Here is a 22641-nt window from a genome sequence, read left to right as displayed (position 1 = left end):
GCTGAGGTCACCATTACCCCATGTACCACAGCATTGACCTCTGCCTCTTTTGCACATTGCAGCCTGAGGCTACAGATTTGTGCTGTGTGACTCCCTCTCCTAACCAACAGTTAATTGTATTGAGTAATTCAGCCATGAGATCAGATATGATTATTCTGCCAGCTAGGCACAATGACTTCAATCCAGGAGAGAGAGATGAGGTCATAGTCCAGAGTAGACCTCTGCTGGTGAGTTGGTGACTGAACTTGTTCATGGTCCTCTACTGCCCCCTATTGTCCCCTCACAGCCTATTCCTCAAAAATACATCAGTGTAGCAAACTACAAGGCTATCCCACTGTAATATCATTGATTGACCACACATTTAAAGGGATAGTTCATCTCCAAATCAAAGTTAGTCAGATGTTTTCATATCTCAGATGTGGTCTTAAATTGAGTCCATGTTGGACAACACTATCTATTGAGTAGATCCCAAATGACTGGGAGATAATGGCACCATTTTAACTTGCTAGAATTACATTTGAGGCTTATTAATGAGTAAACGTGCATTTTATTAAAAAAAGACATCTCATAAATGCTTCAACGTAAGAACAGAGCAACATCATACCACAATTGATAAGATACAAAAACCACCAAAGGTTAAACAAAAACTGTCAACAATATCAACTTGCATGACAGTTGACAAATAAATTAGAATAAAAATATCTGCTAGAGATACAGTAATAAATATGCTATTTAAAAAATACCAACTTTGAATAAAAAGTTGTAACATTAATAGCTTTTCCCTTCAGTAATTTCACTTCTTATAAAAAACATTTCACTTATAAAGGTTACAAAAAATGTTATAAAAATGTTAACTCCAAGAGGTCATCGTTTTGGGTGTGTCCTACAAATCAGTTTGAGGTGGTGATCTCGTATGAACAATATTTGGGACATGAACATTATTACTCTGTTATAAAAGTATGGCCGCACACATCCCGTGCGTGTGGAGACCACTGCTTAACTTGGACTGAAATAGGTGCCGGTACTCATTTTGGGTGCTGGGTACTGTTTATAATTAGGTGCAGGAGCTCCACTACTTTTAAGCTAATATTCCATAAGAGGAACAGGAGCTCAAGCAGTAGAACATTTGAGGTGCCGGTACTCAGCTGCGGTGAAATCCTGTCCAAGTCGAACGCTGGTGGAGACATCCTCTGGGTTCCTCAGGCCTGCACGGTGCTGAGTGGTCCAGGGATGATGGTGATGGGGCTGTAGGGTTCAGCCTGACATACAGCAAGGTCCCCAGCAGACACCAGCTCTGGACCATCACAACACAACACACAAAATACATGCATGTTGTTAGTTAAGTAAAACAATATTGTAATGCATACATGCATATAGCCCCACAAGTGATATCCATTTTTCCTCTGTTCTCTGTCAGCTCTCACCTAGCAGTTTGGAGAGAATGTGGGCTGCAGTAGTACGGTCTACCTCCAGGGGCAACAGAGAGTAAAAGGTGACTTTCCCAAACCTCAGGAGGTACGAGGACACCACACTGAAAGGAGCAGAGGGAGATGATAGCCATGTGAAAAACACTGCCCAGAGTTTCACAGTTAGAGAGAATAGATATAAAGAAGATAGAATAGTAGTGCAGTACAGTAATGACTGAGTTAGAAGCTGTTGGCTGGCCTTCCCACTTTTGCCATCAAATTCCTGAACCAACACAATTGCACTTGACAAACCCCCCACATACTATGACTGTGATATGTGGTTGTCCCACCTAGCTATCTTAAGATGAATGCACTAACGCTAGGTTGCTCTGGATAAGAGTGTCTGCTAAATGACTCAAATGTAAATGTTAGAATAGAGATCTAGATAGAATAGATAGTAGGGTAGTGATGATAGATGGGTGATTAGTAATACTATACCTCAACAGGCCCTCTGCAGTGACTTCTCTACCTTCTGTCTCCTCTTCTCTGTCTGGTAGAGCCACATGTTCCTCTTCTATAGCCTCCATAGGCACTGGGGCTTCTTCCATAGGAGACCTGAACAGTCAGTATTAGTTAAAAGTGACACTTATGGATAGAAATGAGCAAAGACTCTGAGCTATCCAACCAGGACCAAGACAACTACATAATGATACAACTATATATCCTCTTATTTTTTCTCTCTTACTAACTCACATACAGTGGGCCAAAAAGGTATTTAGTCAGCCACCAATTGTGCAAGTTCTCCCACTTAAAAAGATGAGAGAGGCCTGTAATTTTCATCATAGGTACACTTCAACTATGACAGACAAAATGAGAAAAAAAATCCAGAAAATCACATTGTAGGATTTTTAATGAATTTATTTGCAAATTATGGTGGAAAATAAGTATTTGGTCACCTACAAACAAGCAAGATTTCTGGCTCTCACAGACCTGTAACTTCTTCTTTAAGAGGCTCCTCTGTCCTCCACTCGTTACCTGTATTAATGGCACCTGTTTGAACTTGTTATCAGTATAAAAGACACCTGTCCACAACCTCAAACAGTCACACTCCAAACTCCACTATGGCCAAGACCAAAGAGCTGTCAAAGGACACCAGAAACAAAATTGTAGACCTGCACCAGGCTGGGAAGACTGAATCTGCAATAGGTAAGCAGCTTGGTTTGAAGAAATCAACTGTGGGAGCAATTATTAGGAAATGGAAGACATACAAGACCACTGATAATCTCCCTCGATCTGGGGCTCCACGCAAGATCTCACCCCGTGGGGTCAAAATGATCACAAGAACGGTGAGCAAAAATCCCAGAACCACACAGGGGGGACCTAGTGAATGACCTGCAGAGAGCTGGGACCAAAGTAACAAAGCCTACCATCAGCAAGGGCATTGAAGATGAAACGTAGCTGGGTCTTTCAGCATGACAATGATCCCAAACACACCGCCCGGGCAACAAAGGAGTGGCTTCGTAAGAAGCATTTCAAGGTCCTGGAGTGGCCTAGCCAGTCTCCAGATCTCAACCCCATAGAAAATCTTTGGAGGGAGTTGAAAGTCCGTGTTGCCCAGCAACAGCCCCAAAACATCACTGCTCTAGAGGAGATCTGCATGGAGGAATGGGCCAAAATACCAGCGACAGTGTGTGAAAACCTTGTGAAGACTTACAGAAAACGTTTGACCTCTGTCATTGCCAACAAAGGGTATATAACAAAGTATTGAGATAAACTTTTGTTATTGACCAAATACTTATTTTCCACCATAATTTACAAATAAATTCATAAAAAATCCTACAATGTGATTTTCTGGATTTTTTTTCTCATTTTGTCTGTCATAGTTGAAGTGTACCTATGATGAACATTACAGGCCTCTCTCATCTTTTTAAGTGGGAGAACTTGCACAATTGGTGGCTAACTAAATACTTTTTTGCCCCACTGTACATTCATACTACATACGTATATATATATATATATACACATACACACATATATATACGTATATACATATGTATATACATACATACAGACACACACATATATACACACACATATATATAAAAACATATGTATTTTTATATATATCTCACCATCTGCTGACAGGGGTGATCTGCTCGAGGGATTTGTCCTCTCTGGACACGTCTAGAAGAGCCTCGGCTGAAACATAGAACACAAACAGATATCAAAATGCAACAGTAAAGCAGTGGTGGTAAAAGTACCCAAAGGTCATACTTGAGAAAAAGTAAAGATACCTTAATAGAAAATGACTCAAGTCAAAGTCACCCAGTACTATACAACTTGAGTAAAAGTCTAAAAGTATTTGGTTTTAAATATACTTAAGTATCAAAAGTAAATGTAATTGCTAAAGTATACTTAAGGATCACAAGTAAAAGTATAAATAATTTTTAAGTCTTTATATTAAGCAAACCAGATGGCACAATTTATATATATATATATATATATATATACACTGCTCAAAAAAATAAAGAGAACACTTAAACAACACAATGTAACTCCAAGTCAATCACACTTCTGTGAAATCAAACTGTCCACTTAGGAAGCAACACTGATTGACAATAAATTTCACATGCTGTTGTGCAAATGGGATAGACAACAGGTGGAAATTATAGGCAATTAGCAAGACACCCCCAATAAAGGAGTGGTTCTGCAGGTGGTGACCACAGACCACTTCTCAGTTCCTATGCTTCCTGGCTGATGTTTTGGTCACTTTTGAATGCTGGCGGTGCTTTCACTCTAGTGGTAGCATGAGACGGAGTCTACAACCCACACAAGTGGCTCAGGTAGTGCAGCTCATCCAGGATGGCACATCAATGCGAGCTGTGGCAAGAAGGTTTGCTGTGTCTGTCAGCGTAGTGTCCAGAGCATGGAGGCGCTACCAGGAGACAGGCCAGTACATCAGGAGACGTGGAGGAGGCCGTAGGAGGGCAACAACCCAGCAGCAGGACCGCTACCTCCGCCTTTGTGCAAGGAGGAGCACTGCCAGAGCCCTGCAAAATGACCTCCAGCAGGCCACAAATGTGCATGTGTCTGCTCAAACGGTCAGAAACAGACTCCATGAGGGTGGTATGAGGGCCCAACGTCCACAGGTGGGGGTTGTGCTTACAGCCCAACACCGTGCAGGACATTTGGCATTTGCCAGAGAACACCAAGATTGGCAAATACATTGTGTTGTTTAAGTGTTCCCTTTATTTTTTCGAGCAGTGTATATATATGGGGGGTTCGCCAAAAATATATATATATACACACACGAAAACCCAGGGGCACACTCCAATAGTCAGACATAATTTACAAAAGAAGCATTTATGTTTAGTGAGTCTGCCAGATCAGAGGCAGTAGAGATGACCAGAGATGTTCTCTTGATGAGTGTGTGAATTGGACAATTGTCCTGTCCTGCTAAGCATTCAAAATGTAACGAGTACTTCTACATAGATGTAGAATCTTATTCTAGTTCTGTGGGCGTCATTTTATCATTTCAAGTAACTGACAGGAAAACAATGTCTGACCTGATGCTTCAGATGGGGCTGTTCCTCCTGATTTCAGCAACTCTCGTGGGATCTGGGGATACAAGAGGAGAGAAAAGAGTCATCTAGACTTCAGACATTTCTGAACTGTCTGTATACATGAAAAACGAAGCAGTGTAGACTAGATGCTGTTATTCCAGGCTCTCTGAGTCATTTGAGATATTAACATTATTCACTGTCCTATTCAACTTCTCTCTTGGGTACATTTGAATTCACCCACAAGTCTTTATTATGTAAATTACTGTTTACAAATGTCCTGCACAAGTGTCCCCTGGCGGCATTGGTAATGTAGAAGAATATGGTGTCAAACTTCACTCTGCAGTCCAACTCATCCCAAACCATCTCAATTGGGTTGAGGTCGGGTGATTGTGGAGGCCAGGTCATCTGATGCAGCACTCCATCATACTCCTTCTTGGTCAAATAGCCCTTACACAGCCTGGAGGTGTGTTGGGTCATTGTCCTGTTGAAAAACAAATTATAGTCCCACTAAGCGCAAACCAGATGGGATGGCGTATCGCTGCAGAATGCTGTGGTAGCCATGCTGTTTAAGTGTGCCTTAAATTCTAAATAAATCACAGACAGTGTCATCAGCAAAGCACCATCACACCACCTCCTCCATGCTTCACGGTGGGAACCACACATGCGGAGATCATCCGTTCACTTACTCTGCGTCTCACAAAGACACGGCGGTTGGAACCAAAAATCTCAAATTTGGACTCATCAGTCCAAAGGACAGATTTCCACCGGTCTAATGTCCATTGCTCGTGTTTCTTGGCCCAAGCAAGTCTCTTCTTATTATTGGTGTCCTTTAGTAGTGTTTTCTTTGCAGCAAATCGAACCATGAAGGCCTGATTCACAGTCTCTTCTGAAAAGTTGATGTTGAGATGTGTCTGTTACTTTAACTCGGTGAAGCATTTATTTGGGCTGCAATTTCTGAGGCTGGTAACTCCAATGAACTTATCCTCTGCAGGAGAGGTAACTCTGGGTCTTCCTTTCCTGTGGCGGTCCTCATGAGAGCCAGTTTCATCATAGCCAGTTTCATCGTAGAGCTTGATCGTTTTTGCGACTGCAGTTGAAGAAACTTTAGATGTCTTAAAGTAATGATGGACTGTCGTTTCTCTTTGCTTATTTGAGCTATTCTTGACATAATATGGAGTTGGTCTTTTACCATATAGGGCTATCGTCTGTATACCGCCTAACCTTGCCACAACACAAATGAATAGCTAAAATGCATTAAGGAGGAAAGAAATTCCACGTTTAACAAGGCACACCTGTTAATTGAAATCCATTCCAGGTAACTACCTCATGAAGCTGGTTGAGAGAATGCCAAGAGTGTGCAAAGCTGTCATCAAGGCAAAGGGTGGCTACATTGAAGAATCTCAATATTTAGAACAATTATTTGGTTACTACATGATTCCATATGTGTTATTTCATATTTTTGATGTCTTCACTATTATTTTACAATGTAGAAAATAGAAAAAAGAAGAAAAACCCTGGAATGAGTAGGTGCCTCCAAACTTTTGACAGGTACTGTAGATCCGCTCACCTCTCGCATGCTAGAGTCCATCCTCTTCCTCTCCACCTCTATCCTCACTCTCTCCATCTCGGAGCTGCCCTCCTCCTCAGTCTCCTCCCCTCTGCCTCTCTCCCCGGTGCGAGGAAGCGTAGTGAGGACGGCGCACTGTTTCCATAGCAACAGGAGGTCAGGGTGCAGGAGAGCTGCGTCGAGGAAAGAGAGAAAAGACTCAGTGAAATCATCATAACCTCATGGTGTGGCAGTTGTGAGGTGGCTCCGTTGGTTGGAGCAAGGTGCTGGCAACACCCGGTTTATGGGTTTGATTCCTACATTAGACACATACTGTACTACTATATAAGAACTATGAGCTGCTTAGAATCAAAACATCTACTAAATGACCATATTACTACCATCTACTCTGGTCAGATAGGACCATCTCAGGAAAGGAGTCATATACTCACAGCCAGAAGGGGTAGTGTAGAGCTCTGCTGGGAGGAGCTTCTTCTGGGCAGGAAAGTTTATCAGCACCTGAGACTGAGGAGGAGGCACAGACAAAGCAATGAGAATACGATTATATCCTTATTTTCTTTGAAGTAATCACTGATGTGGGTGGTGTTCATTAGGCACCAAATGGAAAAAATCCCACTGAAACAGGGAGGGACTACCTGGACCTGTCCAATAAGAAATGTACATTTTTGTTTCCAGTTGCAAACCCTTTAAAACGTTACCGTTGCATGCCCTAATGAACACAACTTTGGTAAGATTAGTGAAGGCTAAGTAGTGGAAGGCTTAAGTTTTACCAGGAGCTGAGTCTCAGCCTTGGTGTCCTCGATCTGCACCCGCATGGTATCTTGGGAGATCTGCACCTGAGGGTCGGCAAAGATGAGTTGGCGCCTGCGACCCCGCCTCTTAGGAGGAGGAGCGTCTATATGGGGGAGCTGGGATGATGAGAGAGGGATGAGAGAGGCAAGAAAAGAGAGGAAGAGAGCAGATGGGAGGGTTATGGATAGATCAAACTGAGAGGAGCCTGTACACACCCACACATTTGGCAGGAGAAAATATAGGACAGAAATATCTTGTTCATACGGATGCTTGGATTCCTGAGTCCTCATGATGAGTCACACACAGAACAGTGTGAACAAACACACACACACACCTCGCCACAGGAGCTTTCTGCCGCTTTCTCCGTCCCCCTCTCTGACTGACTCGCTGACTCCCCCTCTCTCTCGGAGGTGTCTGGGGCAGAGGGCATGGCCACCTGAGGGGGGGTCATCTCCATGGGAATGACCTCTAACGGCACCTCCATGGGCAGGCCGGTCTCCTCGTCCAGCAGCCACACACTGTCCCCCACCACCACCGACACCTTCAGCCTGGAGACACACACACACACACAGAGAAAGAAAAACAATACAACAAAGAGTACGTTTTAAAAAAGACATGGGAAGATAATAGAAGATCAAGGTGACCTGCCCTGTGACCAGCCCTGTCAGAAAACATGATTCTTCCATATAACTTACTGGTCAATGGAGGTCATGCCTGGCTCCATGTCCCTGGTTCTCTCTCCCTCTCTCTCCCTTTCCCTCTCTTCTAGCTCTGTACAACACACACACACACCAGTTTACGCAAACTTATATTTACTCACTTATTTCCCTTTCATTATCTGTCTTACGGGTCCTAATATGTTACAAAGGCTCTGCTACCCGACCCGAGCCCTATACAGCGGGTTAGTGCCAGGTAGGGCCTGTTTTTTCATCAATTACTAGGGTACGGGCTGAGCTATTTGCTCATGCTCTTTTGCACAGTAGCCTAGTCATATCTTACTAAGACCATAACGTGGTGACCATTGTCCGAGTCGACAAGAGAGATTATTTCACAGAAAATAAGAATGTTCCGGAGTTTAAAGTGATGAAAAGTAGCTCGCTAACTGCTCTTTTGCATCTCGTCATTGAGCAGCCCAAAGCGGATATTATACAGGCAGACTAGCAGCAGAGCGGATGCAGGGGAGTGATTGATGAGGTAAAAAGGTAAATCAAACTTGACCAACACAATATAATTGCCATGGAAACACGTGGGGGAAAGGGCCGTGGTGGAAAGATCCTGAATATCCTCATTGTCCCCCAGCAAAATGTACCTACATTTAGTCTATTGTTTATATGTATATTTCATATTGAGGTAAAAATCTGAGTATAATGTTTGTATGGATGTCAACCCCAACAATTGTTCATGTCATCGTCACCAATCAACTAACTGCATTACAGTTAAAAACAACTGACTACCACCACCAATTCTATGCTAGCTATGCTAACCAGCATCGAAAACAGCCAAATATATCCAAATTGGACTTAAGTTACCACATTGTGGGCCTGTTACAATACATAAATCATGACGGATATCCACTTTGTTAAATCAGATTTGTTGAATGTGCACCAATCTGGTTAATGGACCGGTATAACGTTATATCTCCCTACCAATAAGTGCCCTTCTTTGCGAGGCATTGAAAAACCTCCCTGGTCTTTTGTGGCTAAACACTATCATTGCACACAGAGTGAGTCCATGCAACTTATGTGACTTGTTAAGCACATTTTTACTCCTGAACTTATTTAGGTTTGCCAAAACAAAGGGGTTGAATACTTATTGACTCAAGACATTTCAGCTTTTCATTTTTGATTAATTTGTAAAAATGTCAAATATGATAAGTCTACTTTGACATTATGGGGTATTGTGTGTAGGCCAGTGACCAAAAATCTAAATTGTATCAATTTGAAATGATCAGGCTGTAACACAACAAAATGTGGAAAAAGTCCAAGGGGTGTGAATACTTTCTGAAGGCATTGTGTAGTCGGGCGGTTGCGGATGTGTTATTAGCAACTGCAGGCAGGTGCAGGTGAATAATCTGCTGAAACACGCACCACTAGCAGAGGGAGGGGAGGACAGACAGAGACCAGCAGCTAATGGATAATAATGAAGGAAGTTATTTCTGATTTCAGGTTCAGGCAAGGCCTTAAATTTGGCAGAAGCAATTGGGCCTGAACGTCGCAGGCATGTGCAGGGCTCTATTCTTTACTCTCCCTCTCTTCTCTCACCGTCATAGAATTGGTCCTGCTGCTCCAGAAGCATGTCAATCTCTTTGCCAGTGGCTTCAGGAAGCTCAGCTCCTTCAAACTTTATGGAGAGAAGGGCAGAGGGAGACCGAGTTCAACTTCAGGAACGATTGAGAGCTCAGGAAAGATCCTTTTGGATCCAAATTCCTTGTTGTGTTCACATGGTCACATGGTCTCTTAATAGGCAAAGTGAGTAAAGGTTTATAAATATACACAATAGCCTTTCTATGTCCTTTTATCAGTATATTACAACACTATATTCAGGTCACCTCAGCAGCAACGATGACAAGCTGCTCCTTCTCTTTCAGGGTAATGGCATCAGGAGGGGATTTGAAACCTGAGAGTGAGAGACAGAGACAGAGAAAGAGAGACAGAGAGCAACAAACATTAGTAATGCAGAATTGTTGCTGAGGATTTTCCATCCCAAATCAGACTGTCACTCAGTCTCACCGCCGTCCTCTGGTGCAGTTCCAGGACTGGCCCCTATGGGGCGTTCTGGAGTCATGCTCTCCATCAGCTGCCATGGCTGGGAATGAACGAGACACACAGAGGGAGTGTTGTTAGAACGGTGTTCAATCAATAAATGCATTATCAACTCACAAGGTGACTCAATGAGGGTAAAGTTAAATGTGTGTCTTGAAAAGGCTTTTTGTGTACTGTGTGTACATAGGAATTAACTGTGGCCGTATGGGGGTTACACATTTTTGTAGTGACATACCGTTGGAAATGAGTTAACTAGGTAAAAATTGTGTAGAAATGGTTGTATACCTGAGGGATCCTATAGGGACTAGGCAGCAGGTGCTCAAAGCCCATCACCCCAAAGAAGGGGTCCTGTGCCCCCTCGGCCTCCTCCAGCAGGAACAGGGAGTCTGGGACATTTGGGGCTTGTCTGGGGAGGGAAGGGTGCTAATGTTGTTACTACAACATGGCTACAAAACGGCTGACATGCATCACCCAGGCGACACACTGGTGGTGAACGCCATATGTAACGGATGTGAAATGGCTAGCTAGTTAGCGGGTACGCGCTACTAGCGTTTCAATCAGTTACGTCACTTGCTCTGAAACCTACAAGTAGTGTTGCCCCTTGCTCTGCAAGGGCCGCAGCTTTTGTGGAGCGATGGGTAACGACGCTTCGTGGGTGACTGTTGTCGATGTGTGCAGAGGGTTCCTGGTTCGCGCCCGTGTCGGGGCGAGGGGACGGTTTAAAGTTATACTGTTACATTGATGCTGTTGACCCGGATCACTGGTTGCTGCGGAAAAGGAGGAGGTTGAAAGGGGGGTGAGTGTAACGGATGTGAAATGGCTAGCTAGTTAGCGGGTACGCGCTAATAGCATTTCAATCGGTTACGTCACTTGCTCTGAGACCTGAAGTAGGGTTTCCCCTTGCTCTGCAAGGGCCGCGGCCTTTGTGGCGCGATGGGTAACAATGCTTCGTGGGCGACCGTTGTTGATGTGTGCAGAAGGTCCCTGGTTCGCGCCCGTGTCGGGGCGAGGGGACGGTTTAAAGTTATACTGTTACACATACAATGTACAGTACATTTTGACCAAAAAAAAAAAAAAAAATGTACATAAGTCCAATCCATTATCATTGTCAATATACATGGAGTGTACAAAACATTAGGAACACCTGTTCTTTCCATTACATAGACTGACTGGGTGAATCCAGCTGAAAGCTATGATCCCTTATTGATGTTATTTGTTAAATCCACTTAAATCTTTTGTCATGCCCATTCACCCTCTAAATGGCACAAACACTTAATCCATGTCTCAATTGTCTCAAGGATTAAAACTCCTTCTTTTTAGTGTCTCCTCTCCTTCATCTACACTGATTGAAGTTCCTTTGAACGGGGTATGGTAGTAGGCACCAGGCGCACCGGTGTGTCAAGAAATGCAACGCTACTGTTTTTTTCATGCTCAACAGTTTCCCGTGTGTATCAAGAAAGATCGAATACCCAAAGGACATCCAGCCAACTAGACACAACTGTGGGAGCATTAGAGTCAACATGGGCCAGCATCCCCGTGGAACGCTTTCGACACCTTGTAGTGTCCACGCCCTGATGAATTGAGGCTTTTCTGATGGCAAAAGGTGTTCTTAATGTTTTGTACACTCAGTGTATGTGTGACAGTTATATCTGACAACTCAAGGGGACATGTGTGTATGGGACATACGGGTAACAGGTTTTTCACCTGTCAGGCTCAGCCAGGTCGATGCGTGCGTGTCTCTCAGAGCGTACCAGGCGCTCAATGGTCTGCTGGATCTCCTCTGGAAGGAAGGAGAAAAAGTTTGCGGTGAGGTAATTTAGCACACTCTTATCTAGAAGCAATTAGGGTTAAGTGCCTTGCTCAAGGGCACTTAAACAGATTTTCCACCTAGTTGGCTCTGGGATTCGAACCAGCAACCTTTTGGTTACTAGTCCAACGCTCTTAACCGCTAGGCTACCTGCCATGGCATGCATACTTACATACAAATACAGCTGTGGTTCTGAACACGTGGTTCTGTACAAGCTGGTGACCCTGAACACGATATGATAGTGGATCTGTGTATCTGTTAGCATGATTTATGTCTGGCTGCTTAGGAGGCTATATCAGACTATCGAGTTGCCTGTTATGATAAGTGAGTATATCGGAGCGTAATCATTCATATCGACCTCTAGCAACAATGTGGTTGTATACTTTATTGTCTCAGGTTGTATCAATGAGTGTGTATGGATGGAGAGTATCCGTTAGGCTGCATTTCAGTTCAATCAGTGTCCTTGGTCCTGTAGCTTGCCTTGCCATTAGACCTGATATAGTGTCTCTGATTACCGGCCTATTTCGACAAGCATCTCTTTACATGGCGTTAGTCTGTATGCCCTTCATTTTAACCCTTCCCCTCTCTCTCACCCAGAAGGAAACCACACTGGCGGTGGTAGACGATAACCACCCCATACTGCAGCTGGGAGGACAGGTAGAGGGAGAAGCGAGGCCGAGGGAGACCAGGGCAGAGTGGAGCCACCTGGACCGTCACGTAATCCATGATGTCCTCACTGCAAATACACCACCATAGCTACATGATTGATATCAGATTACTATCACATTCACAAATGATGTGTATGGCCATGGCACAACATAGGGACATGTATCATCAGAACAGAACTTAGTTAGGGAGTAGCTGCCCCAGTATCTCTGCGTTAGAGATGTCGATGTGTCTCCTCTGGTGTCTCCAGATGTAACAGGAGTAAATGAAGATAGTTTCTCAGCGAAACACCTTATTTTGTGAATAACAATCTTTTTTTTTACATTATAACGTTAATGCGTGGGAGTTTGAATCGGAACTTCATGGGTGTTAGGGAGGAGACACTTCATAGTTGACATCTCTAACGCAGAGATACCGGGGCAGGGACTAGCTAAGCAGGGACCATGGGTTGATCACTTGACATAATATTTTCCCTCAGACATAGAAAGGGAGAAGGATTCTGGTTACCATGTCCGCCCAACGTTGACCCTCAGAAGCTCTCTGCGTGTTATCCTGATCCCTTTGGTGGCTGCCAACCTAAAACACAGAAACGGAAAGGTCTCTGATGATGATGGCATACTCACATTACATTGACTGAGATTCACAAGCTACAAAATATTAAACTCAGCCTAAGAGGATGCTAGCCTAGCTAATATTAGCTAGCCTAGCTAATATTAGCTAGCTAGCTATTGCTAGAGAGCAACTCACCAAATAGTGGAAAAGCAACCGGTGTGCCGCTGAAGAACGTTTGGATAGTAAAACATCTTTCCTCAATTCATGCAGAAATATTGTTTTGCAATTTGGTGTCTAGAACCTGGTGTAGAACGGAAAAAGATCAGATTGATCAATAAAAGGGTTGATGTCAGCTGCTAGATAGCTAACGTTACAGGCAGATTCTCCTCAGAGAGCAGCGTTATCGAAATTCGCGCCAAACTTAGCTAGCTTGATGACGTTTAGGTTTTTGACCAATCATGGAGAGTGCAGTAGTCCAAAAAGATAAACAGCAGAGCCATTTATATAGAAAATAAATACCGGTACATGGATCTGATAAACATATCAGTCGGTAACTTAGATAATATAGTAGCGGTAGATGGTAGGCTGAAAATGTTTTAGTTCTAGCTAAGTGAAAATCATATTATGTTGGAAATCATTTAAATCTCAAACGTTTAATTAGGTCACTACTTTAGAAACTGCTGTGAGGGAGAACATGCAGTTTAACATTTAGTGCATCTCGTGCAATAACGTGATTTAGAATTTCACACAAAAGAAAGCTTTGGTAAATCACTTGGCAGCTTTGGTAAATCACCGGGCAGAAGACCAATCAAAACGTGTGGAAGTGGGAAACTCTTTTCACGCCACTTCGATACCGAAGTTACTTTTTATTACTCTCATAACCTGCTACGTTAATCACTTTGTATTGAAGTGGCGTGAAAAAAGTGTGTGAAAGTGGAGTCATTTTCGAGTCACCCACTAAGGATGTAGCCCTATGACGTTTCCACATTTTCTTACGGGAAGTGGTGAGTTAGATGCCACGCCTCTGCGCGAAGAATGTCAGTGTCAGATTGAAACGAGTACAGGGTACACATATTTTTCATATCACCAATTATAAAGCTTTTAAAATGGCATATCACACAGGTAGTCCGTATAGAGGACAACCTCAACAACAACAACAATACAACAATGCAGCGCCGGCGCCGGCGCCGGATCAAGGTTTTCTTTGGAATATATTTCAGAGGTGAGGGGAAAGACGTCTTTCGTGGCTATCGAAATAACGGTACTCCGCATTGATTTGAGCTTCATTTTGAAAACTGCTGCCACAGGGCATAATAGGCAGAGATTATAATACTATAGCAATTTATGTTCGGTATGCATAAAAAGTTATTATTTTTGTCTTAGTATTATAGCCGTGGTTCTGTGATTACATTTATTTGACAGACTTATTTGAATTTCTTAAAGAAAAACTACAAATATCAGGATTTATTTTACCTGTCAGTTTTCTATTTACTTTTGCATATGACATTTTCCTACCACACACATACAATGCCTTGTTTTTCAATTGTATTCTATACAGTTACAACCAGTATAGGGCGTAGATATGATCAATGTCAGTAATGTAACGTTAGCTAATTAAAATTCTCATAATTTACTATCTATCTGTTTCTATTGTGTTGGTTCGTTATTCTATGAAATTAGTTTTGAATACACTTTATTTTACAGGGACTGACAAGAGAGCAGACATGACAATTTACATCAACTTAAAACTGACAATAGCTGGCATAACGTTGTAGAAAAAGAGGGAAGATCTTCTTTCCCCTATCTGTAGTATTGACGAAGATGGTTGATAAATGAAGATGTCCCAATCATGACCGTTTCTGTAAAAATTGTCACCGGTCTGTTAAATGGGTGGTTCTCCCATATTCACCAATGCGTTAACAGCTGGGTCTGGTCTTCTTAGTTCATTGACTGTATATCAACCAGAAGAAAGGAGTGAGTGAGATGTCTCGCTTCATGTTAGTCCCTGGTATTGAGTTATGTAATACTGCAGAGGATCCATGGTGCTCTGCTTTCTCACAACATTAAAATGCTGCAGGCACGCAAAACACTTTGTAAAACACGAAACACTTTGGAGAATAATTTATAAGGAGGCAAAACCTAGAAAACTTGGTCTTATCTGTCTATCAGTATTCTCCACACTTCAGAGGTGTACCTAGCCTGAGCTGAAGCAACACACTGGGGCTGGAACTCTCTGGGTCATATGACTTGAGTTGTCAAAGTGGAAATCCATTAGTCACCAGCAACCTGGTGCTTTTCTTAGCATTTTGTTAGGCATGAGTCATAGAATGATCCTTTTCCACTCCGCCTATATGATCATTAGATTCCATGACATGATCCCATGACAAACAAGTAGTCACTAGACCTAAACAAAACTCACTAGTCCATGGTCATGTGGCATTACACTGGCATGTCAAATGTAGGCCAAAAAGACTTGAGTTTACACAGGCTTCCCAATTCTAATCTTTTGACCAATGACATCAGAACTTTTCACATCAGATCATTTTCAGAGCTGATCTGATTGGTCAAAAGACCCATTAGTGAAAAAATGATCAGAATTGGGCTCTGTGTAAATACATAGCCTAGAGTAGAACAGCAAAGGATCCATCTAGGCATAGATCAACATCTGATACGTGACAAGACAAACAATTGCTTACACTGTCTGACGTCAGTGAGTAAACAAATGTTTAGGATAATTTTGTCTGAAAATCGGCTTTGTGTTCAGAAGAGCTACCTCCACTTCCCCCTACCATGAGAGCCAGCATGAGATAAGCTGCTAAACCATTTGACTGGAAAACTAAGTTCCGCCAGGCATGTCATAACTTGAATAGCTCCATAGGAAAAACTGAGACAGGCCGATGAAATGTTACGATTCCAATGGCTGCTGTGCTGCTTGTAGTACTAATGTGTACAGCTAATGTTTAGGATTTGTTCTGAGCACCATTCAGCAAATGGGACGATGGTTCTGCTTCAGGCCAGGGAAAGGAATTTTAATGATGCACTTTCAATTCACCTAATTTTATGTAAAACCCAGTGAGGTAAGTCAAACCTGAGGAGGGGTAACAAAGTAAGTGAGATTGAGCAGTTAGACACACACTCGCACAGCACAGACTACTCTAAAAGTGTTTGGTTAAGGTTAGGTACGACGCCGTCTGACCAAGCACTCCATTTCTTTCATTCTGGAGGAAGTCACAAAGCGTGCCTTCATTGAAAGTCAGGTTTTGTATTTCTATGTGGCCTGCAGTTGGGTTGGTGTGTTGTTGGTAGGTTGGTCTGGGGAGGTTGCTAAGGAACATGTGAGTCATTGGAGGATTGTGCTACATTTCACAGAGGAGGTTATTCCAGAACTGGAAGGCAAGGCCTCTAATTTGTGTTAATGTTCAACTCTCACAAAACATCTCCCACGTCTAAACATAACGACTGTACCATTCTAATACTATTCAATTGGAACACAATTTAAAAATTAGGCTAATTAGTTTGTGATGTTACACTTCTATAACAGATGGCCTAGCGCATAGCTTTATACTGAAAGGCGGTGGGTTCTGAGATTGTACAATCGAATGCAATAAGATATTTATGTGTATTGTAAATTCAAAGCAAAAACGTGTATTGCATCTCTGATCTATTTTCTCTTGATGAAGAAAGTATCTGAAGCCTCCTTTCTTTGGCATTGCACTCAAAATATACAGTATTAGCTAGCCTGATCCCAGATCTGTTTGTGCTGTACGGTACCCAACTCCTATGCTTGTCATGCCAAACATCTCGTCATGCCAAACATGTTGGTTAGTTTTGGTTTCACTTTTCACTGATCTGTGATGTTGGGGATGGTGGCGAGTGTAAAACGACCACCATCCCCACATGTCATCGTCCTGTCCCTAGCCCAGCCCACACACTCCCATTGAATGGAGTGTTTAGATCCTGACAAGGGGCTTACAGCGTAGCGCCGGTAGGGTTTCAGCTGGGTTGTGTGTTTGATACAGTCTGCCTGTCTGTATCTAATTGTGTGTTTCCTCCCCAGAGTGGACAAGGACAAGAGCTGTGTGATATCAGACACAGAGCTCCAGCAGGCCTTATCGAACGGTACGTCTCTTCCTTCTCCTCTAGACCTCAACACCTCCTCCTCTCATTTCAACACCTGGCGAGGGACAGAGAGAAGCTTGCTGAGGAGAGTTGGTGGGCTGAACTTGAAATTGACACAGATGTTTTGTTTTTACCTACAAAAAACAGATGGAAAGGTTGTCTGGTGACAAAGGAAAAGTACTTCCTGAATGAGACAGGAAATGGCTGACGACGTGTGCCACCTGATAATTAACTCAACACCCTTTTGTTGTTGAGATATGACAGAGAGGAGTGGCTTCGCCAACGCCACAAGCACAACATGACATTAGTCTTTCCACTGGGCTGGATGGCGAGATATGCTCATGATTGAATCAATACTATGAGTGAACATCGTGTTTTGTAGCTTAGGGCACTAGTTACTAGAGTACAGCACAGCAGATGTTGGGATCATCTTTACAACAAACATGTATTCTGTACCTCAACATTTTGAATTGGTCAAGGTCTCTCTCTCTCGGCGGAAAGGGTTTTGAAAGGGTTTGAATGGACATTCTTCTCTCAAACTGTTTTTTTTACACTGTGAAAAAGTGTTGAGGCCCAAGAGCGATGAAAGGAGCTGTTATCTGGTAGTAGCCCTGGTTCAGAATACTGATGACCCAAGCTGTGTGGAAGGCAGGCAGGCGCAGTGTTCACACAGTCAGTCCAGTCGTGTTCATTAGTGGGGCTGTGTCATGATTTGGCTGTGCCAGTGAGACTGTGTGCAGGCTGCTGACTGAATGCAAGTTGTGCCCCGTTCTCGGCCATGCACTTCACTGACCATGCCCACGGTGCTGTCACTATATCACTCTGACACTCACCCAGACCTCTCTGTTCCCTCTTTCCTTATTTTTTCCTGCTCTTTTCACCTCTCCATTCTCCTCTTCTCTTATCGATCCTGTCCTCCCGTCTTCCCACTCTCACCTCACCCCTTCCCTTGATATCCCTCTCCTCCCCTCAGGCAGACTGTGTAGTGTTACCACTATCAATCAAGTTTATTTTATATAGCCCTTCGTACATCAGCTAATATCTCGAAGTGCTGTACAGAAACCCAGCCTAAAACCCCAAACAGCAAGCAATGCAGGTGTAGAAGCACTATAAGCTGTTGCTCGTCCTCTCGGGGCTGACGTCCTCTCTCCATCAGACCCTGTGACAGTGCCGCTCCCTGATGAGAAACAGATGGTCCCTGTTGTACATCGCCAGTCTATCAATAAAGGGAATCTTTTATAGGTGTCGGGGTCTTTTAGCTAGCGCTCCATATTAACAGTCCTCTTAGCCCCCGCTCTGCACCAACCACCTGTCAAAATGTGCCTCTCCTCCCCGACTGAGATTAATGTGCTTTGATTTTTTTTCTTTTTTTCGGAGCAACCAGCCAAGTAGTTGCTGAAATCGGCAGCATTGCATTCACTGTGCTGAGTAGTTTCAATGGCAAATCTACGTGCCAAGGGAATATAGGCCCATCTACTAATGGGAAAAACTCCTGCATCGACTACCCCTGAATCGCCTCATGAACATTTTTCAAAAGGCAGAATAATAACACAAAACAATCATGTATGGCTTTGACAGGAACGGGGCAGATTGTCTGGCATCTGGAGAAGAGGTTCCCTGCTCAGCACCCTGCCTGTACTGCATGTAGGACAGGGGTGAGGGGAGGGGAACTGGTGGTCATTTTCTATCTCAAGGTTGAGCTCAACCTTGCACATGCTGTTTTAGCCCGACTGGAGCAGTTAGTAGTAAGTGAATGAGTGTGTGTAACTGTGTGAATTCAAACCTGTGTGAGGCCCTTTTGAGGTGTGTGTGTGTGTGTGTTAGAGCGCTCTCACTAAGCCTCTCCTGTGGGGCGCAGTTTTGCGGTCACCCTGTTTTTTCTTCCATGTGCCCCTCCCTGTTCCCCCAACATCGTCATGAGTGGGCACTGGGCAGCGCAGTGAGAAGGTCCAGTGTGTGTGCTGGACAGAGGAAGCTTTGTCTCACAGGCCGGGCGGGGGCAGCCTCGACACGCACGCAAACACGCACACTCACCACACACACTCCTGTGGTGTCCGTCTGGGGGCTTGACCAACAGACAGGGCACCTCTCTCGGACATGGCCGGTCACTGTTGTTGACCTCACAGCTGCTGGAGAATGGGGAGTCTGGCTGGAGACCTGACCATTCCTCTCTGGTCTGGGTGTAGTCCAGACGCTTCATGTCTGTTCCTTGGCCCAGACCAAATCCCAGCCAGTCCCACCCAGCTGTAAAACTAGCCCAGGTCGGAATAAGGAGGCAGAGCGGCCTGAGTGGGAGACATCTGTCCGAGGCTTGGCTTGTCGTTGCAGAGGAAAGGCTTAATGTGAAAAGTGGTTCACTTTACTGGACTGCAAAGCCTCCTCTATCTCTCGCTCTCTCACTTTCTCTCCCCCCTCAGAGCAATGAGAGTGAAAAGGTTGAGATGGTGAGTCAGCAAGGTTTAAGAAACCCTGATAAATCTCCAGCAGTTCTCCTCTGTTACCCAAAATTCTGGCTTGGTAAAAAGGATACCCAAGATAAGAACAGAATGATTGCTTAAGACCTCCTAACTCGTTACTTGGCCTATTTCCCTCTTCTTCTTGTTCTGTTATAAATAGCCTAGTTCATTAAAGTCCAAATGTATTAATTAACTTGGCACAGCCGTCCTGTGCAATTTAACTTTTTGTGGCAGAATGTCTTAGTCATTGTTTTTCACCAATCTTTTCTCTATCTTCTCTCTGTAGGTACATGGACACCTTTCAACCCAGTGACAGTCCGATCAATCATATGTGAGTATTTGTCCCTCTTTGACCCTTGACACACAAACAAACTTGCACAATGACAAGCCTATATTGTCCTGACCTGGTGTACTACCATTGTTTTATACGTTATCCCCATAGCAACCCTTTTCATTAACGTTGGTGCACAGTGACACATTTCAACCCGTCTCCCCAGTTAAGTGGAAGCATGCAGCTATCGGTAAAAAGGGGAATAAGTAGCATTTCTTTCTAACAAACAGGAGGTGTTTTTTTGTTTCTTAAGGCATCTATCTATAACCATCCACTGACCGTATTGATTGGCTTACACACTTACCCTTTCACCAGCTGGAATCTGCTTTAGTCCAAGTGTAGCTGAATATGAATAGAAAAATACACTAAGAAGATACAACTAGTTTTATATGTAGTGGTATTATTTTGAATCTCAATCCACCATTGCTTCCCACTCTGACTGTACTGTACACAGTAAATCAGTTGTAATCAAATGGCCGACCAGCCCTGGGCCTTCCATGTGATGAAGCACTTTGTTAGGATGTAATTGGATTAAACCGCAGGGGAAAGTTCAAACGGGCAAGATTTCTTTAACTCTGTGTCATAACAGATGCTATGGTAGTCCTTAGTCCAGTGTGTTGACGTTATGCCTTCTAGCATTGAACTACACTTCCCAGCTGTCCCTTCTTCTTAGGTGGTGTTTCTCAGTGGTCTATTCAGTGTGGTAAAATTTCAGAATTTTGCGGAGAGAAATATAATGAATAAAGTTTACATGGTGCCTGATTCTATAAGACTAAGACAGAAAAAACATACATATTCTACAAAATGCATTTCTATCTGACCATTGTTTTGTAACATTGCACCCTTCTGAACAGACCTCTTGCTCTCATTCATATCTTCTCTATTGACTTCCGTCTCACAGCCATGTTTGACAGGGAGAACAAAGGAGGGGTGAACTTCAACGAGTTTGCCGGAGTGTGGAAGTACATCACTGACTGGCAGAACATCTTCCGCACCTACGACAGAGACAACTCGGGCTTCATCGACAAGAACGAGCTTAAGCAGGCACTGACTGGATTCGGTGAGCAAAGTATGCCTTCTCTATTTGACCATACTGGTGGCGGGCCAACCGCTATACCAGTTACATTCATTTCTGTGGTTCACAAGGTCAGATCCGATATTCTAATGCCTTTCTGTAAGGTCAACATGCATGAGCCTGGATAAAGATATGTGCCAAAATAGTTGTGTAGATGCATGACGATATTAATTGTTAGCCTCGCATACATTGAGTTCAAGCATGTTGTTATTTTCTATCCTCATTGAAATGTAGTAGTTCTTAGTCTTGTATGTGAAGTAAGCAGGTGAAAGCCTAATGCATGTTACAAATTGGTTAAGGGTTGTTGAACAGATGTGTTTCTGTGATGTTGACTGTTCTCTGTCCTCCTCAGGGTATCGCCTCTCTGACCAGTTCTACAATACTCTCATAGAGAAGTTTGACAGGCAGAGGAAGGGACAAGTGGCCTTTGATGACTTCATCCAGTGTTGTATCGTTCTACAGGTAACCGTCTTACCGGGCTTCCTGTGCACATACCACTGGTTATGTAGCCTACATTGTTTTGTCAAAATATTGTGTGTACAGTATATACAGCCCATGTTGAAATTGGACTTTGTGTTGGCTCAGTATGGTATTTTGGGCTGGTTTCTCAGACACAGATTAAGCCTAGTCCTTGACTAAACTCTTTCAATGTAGAATCTCAATTGAGAATGCTTTTTAGTCCTGGACTAGGCTTAATGTGTGAATGGGAAAGCGGCCATTGATGTTTATTTACCAACATGGCATCTGTACTGGCTAGTATGTCTAAGTCAAGATCTACTGTAAAATGTTCTTTGTCACTTTCAGAGGTTGACCGACGTGTTCAGGAGGTACGACACAGACCAAGACGGCTGGATCCAGGTTTCCTATGAACAGTATCTATCCATGGTTTTCAACGTTGTATAGTAGATCCAACAGCACAACTGGACACAACTGTGCCAAAGCCAAATCCTTCCCACCTCCACGTGTCTTCCTTGATCAAGATGACTGGGACTCTGGGATAGGATATAAAGACATTATGTTCTGTCTGTCATTGTTCATAATGTTTGTTTAATGTCTGAATCTTATCTTAATAATGAATATCTGTATTTAAGGTAAACCTGCATTGTACATATCATTTAGGACAAATAACAGCATGCTTCTGGGGGACTTTTGCCAATGCTCAAAGCATACACTCTTAATCTCAGATCTATTTTGCTGAAGTCATGTTTACAAATACTGTGAAAGCAGGTTATGGTTGGGCACAAAGCCTGCTTTTAGATTCACTGACATGCCAGCTAACGCCATATTTGTAAAGACATATTTTTAACCAGCAAATCTATAAAAAAGTTAGCCTGTTATTATTTTAGGTAGAAGAAGAGTACGCTTTTGTATCGTTTATTTTTTTGTGTGCATGATGCCTTAAACTGTATAATTGCAAGAGGAACCTCTTTTATTAAAAAAGAAACCTGAAAAAAAATTGTGAGCTCTGAATTTAATGTGTGGTGGAAAGACCTAATAGTTTGCTGTAGACAGACACAATAGTATAAATTGTTACTGTATACAATT

At 43.2% G+C, this 22641-nt stretch overlaps 2 protein-coding genes across 3 annotated transcripts; one reads left to right on the top strand and one right to left on the bottom strand.

The window, feature by feature from the left end:
• Nucleotides 1-909: 909 nt before the first annotated feature.
• On the bottom strand, nt 910-13507 carry rec8b (REC8 meiotic recombination protein b). Its single transcript, XM_038997224.1, is given in 17 exon segments — nt 910-1294; nt 1425-1531; nt 1905-2021; nt 3539-3605; nt 4973-5024; nt 6537-6709; nt 6968-7040; nt 7307-7444; nt 7663-7876; nt 8024-8099; nt 9590-9668; nt 9877-9944; nt 10306-10496; nt 11795-11870; nt 12491-12633; nt 13071-13139; nt 13311-13507. Coding segments are annotated over 17 exon segments (1794 nt in total). The 5' UTR covers nt 13367-13507; the 3' UTR covers nt 910-1199.
• A 475-nt stretch (nt 13508-13982) lies between these two features.
• On the top strand, nt 13983-22552 carry LOC120051047 (programmed cell death protein 6-like). 2 transcript variants are annotated; one of them, XM_038997656.1, is made up of 6 exons: nt 13983-14337; nt 17173-17234; nt 19977-20021; nt 20923-21090; nt 21449-21558; nt 21901-22552. In XM_038997656.1, the coding sequence occupies exons 1-6, from the start codon at nt 14129-14131 to the stop codon at nt 21997-21999; spliced, it is 693 nt and encodes a 230-aa protein (XP_038853584.1). In that variant the 5' UTR covers nt 13983-14128; the 3' UTR covers nt 22000-22552. The 2 variants fall into 2 exon arrangements, with proteins under 2 accessions (XP_038853584.1, XP_038853585.1); XM_038997657.1 differs by having other exon boundaries at nt 14041-14337; nt 20923-21081.
• The last annotated feature ends 89 nt before the right edge of the window (nt 22553-22641 follow it).

The sequence above is a fragment of the Salvelinus namaycush genome, chromosome 7, assembly GCF_016432855.1.
Source record: "Salvelinus namaycush isolate Seneca chromosome 7, SaNama_1.0, whole genome shotgun sequence".
Taxonomy (NCBI): Eukaryota; Metazoa; Chordata; class Actinopteri; order Salmoniformes; family Salmonidae; genus Salvelinus; species Salvelinus namaycush.
The sequence above is the reverse complement of the archived record's forward strand: the minus strand, read 5'-3'. Positions and strand labels throughout refer to the sequence as shown.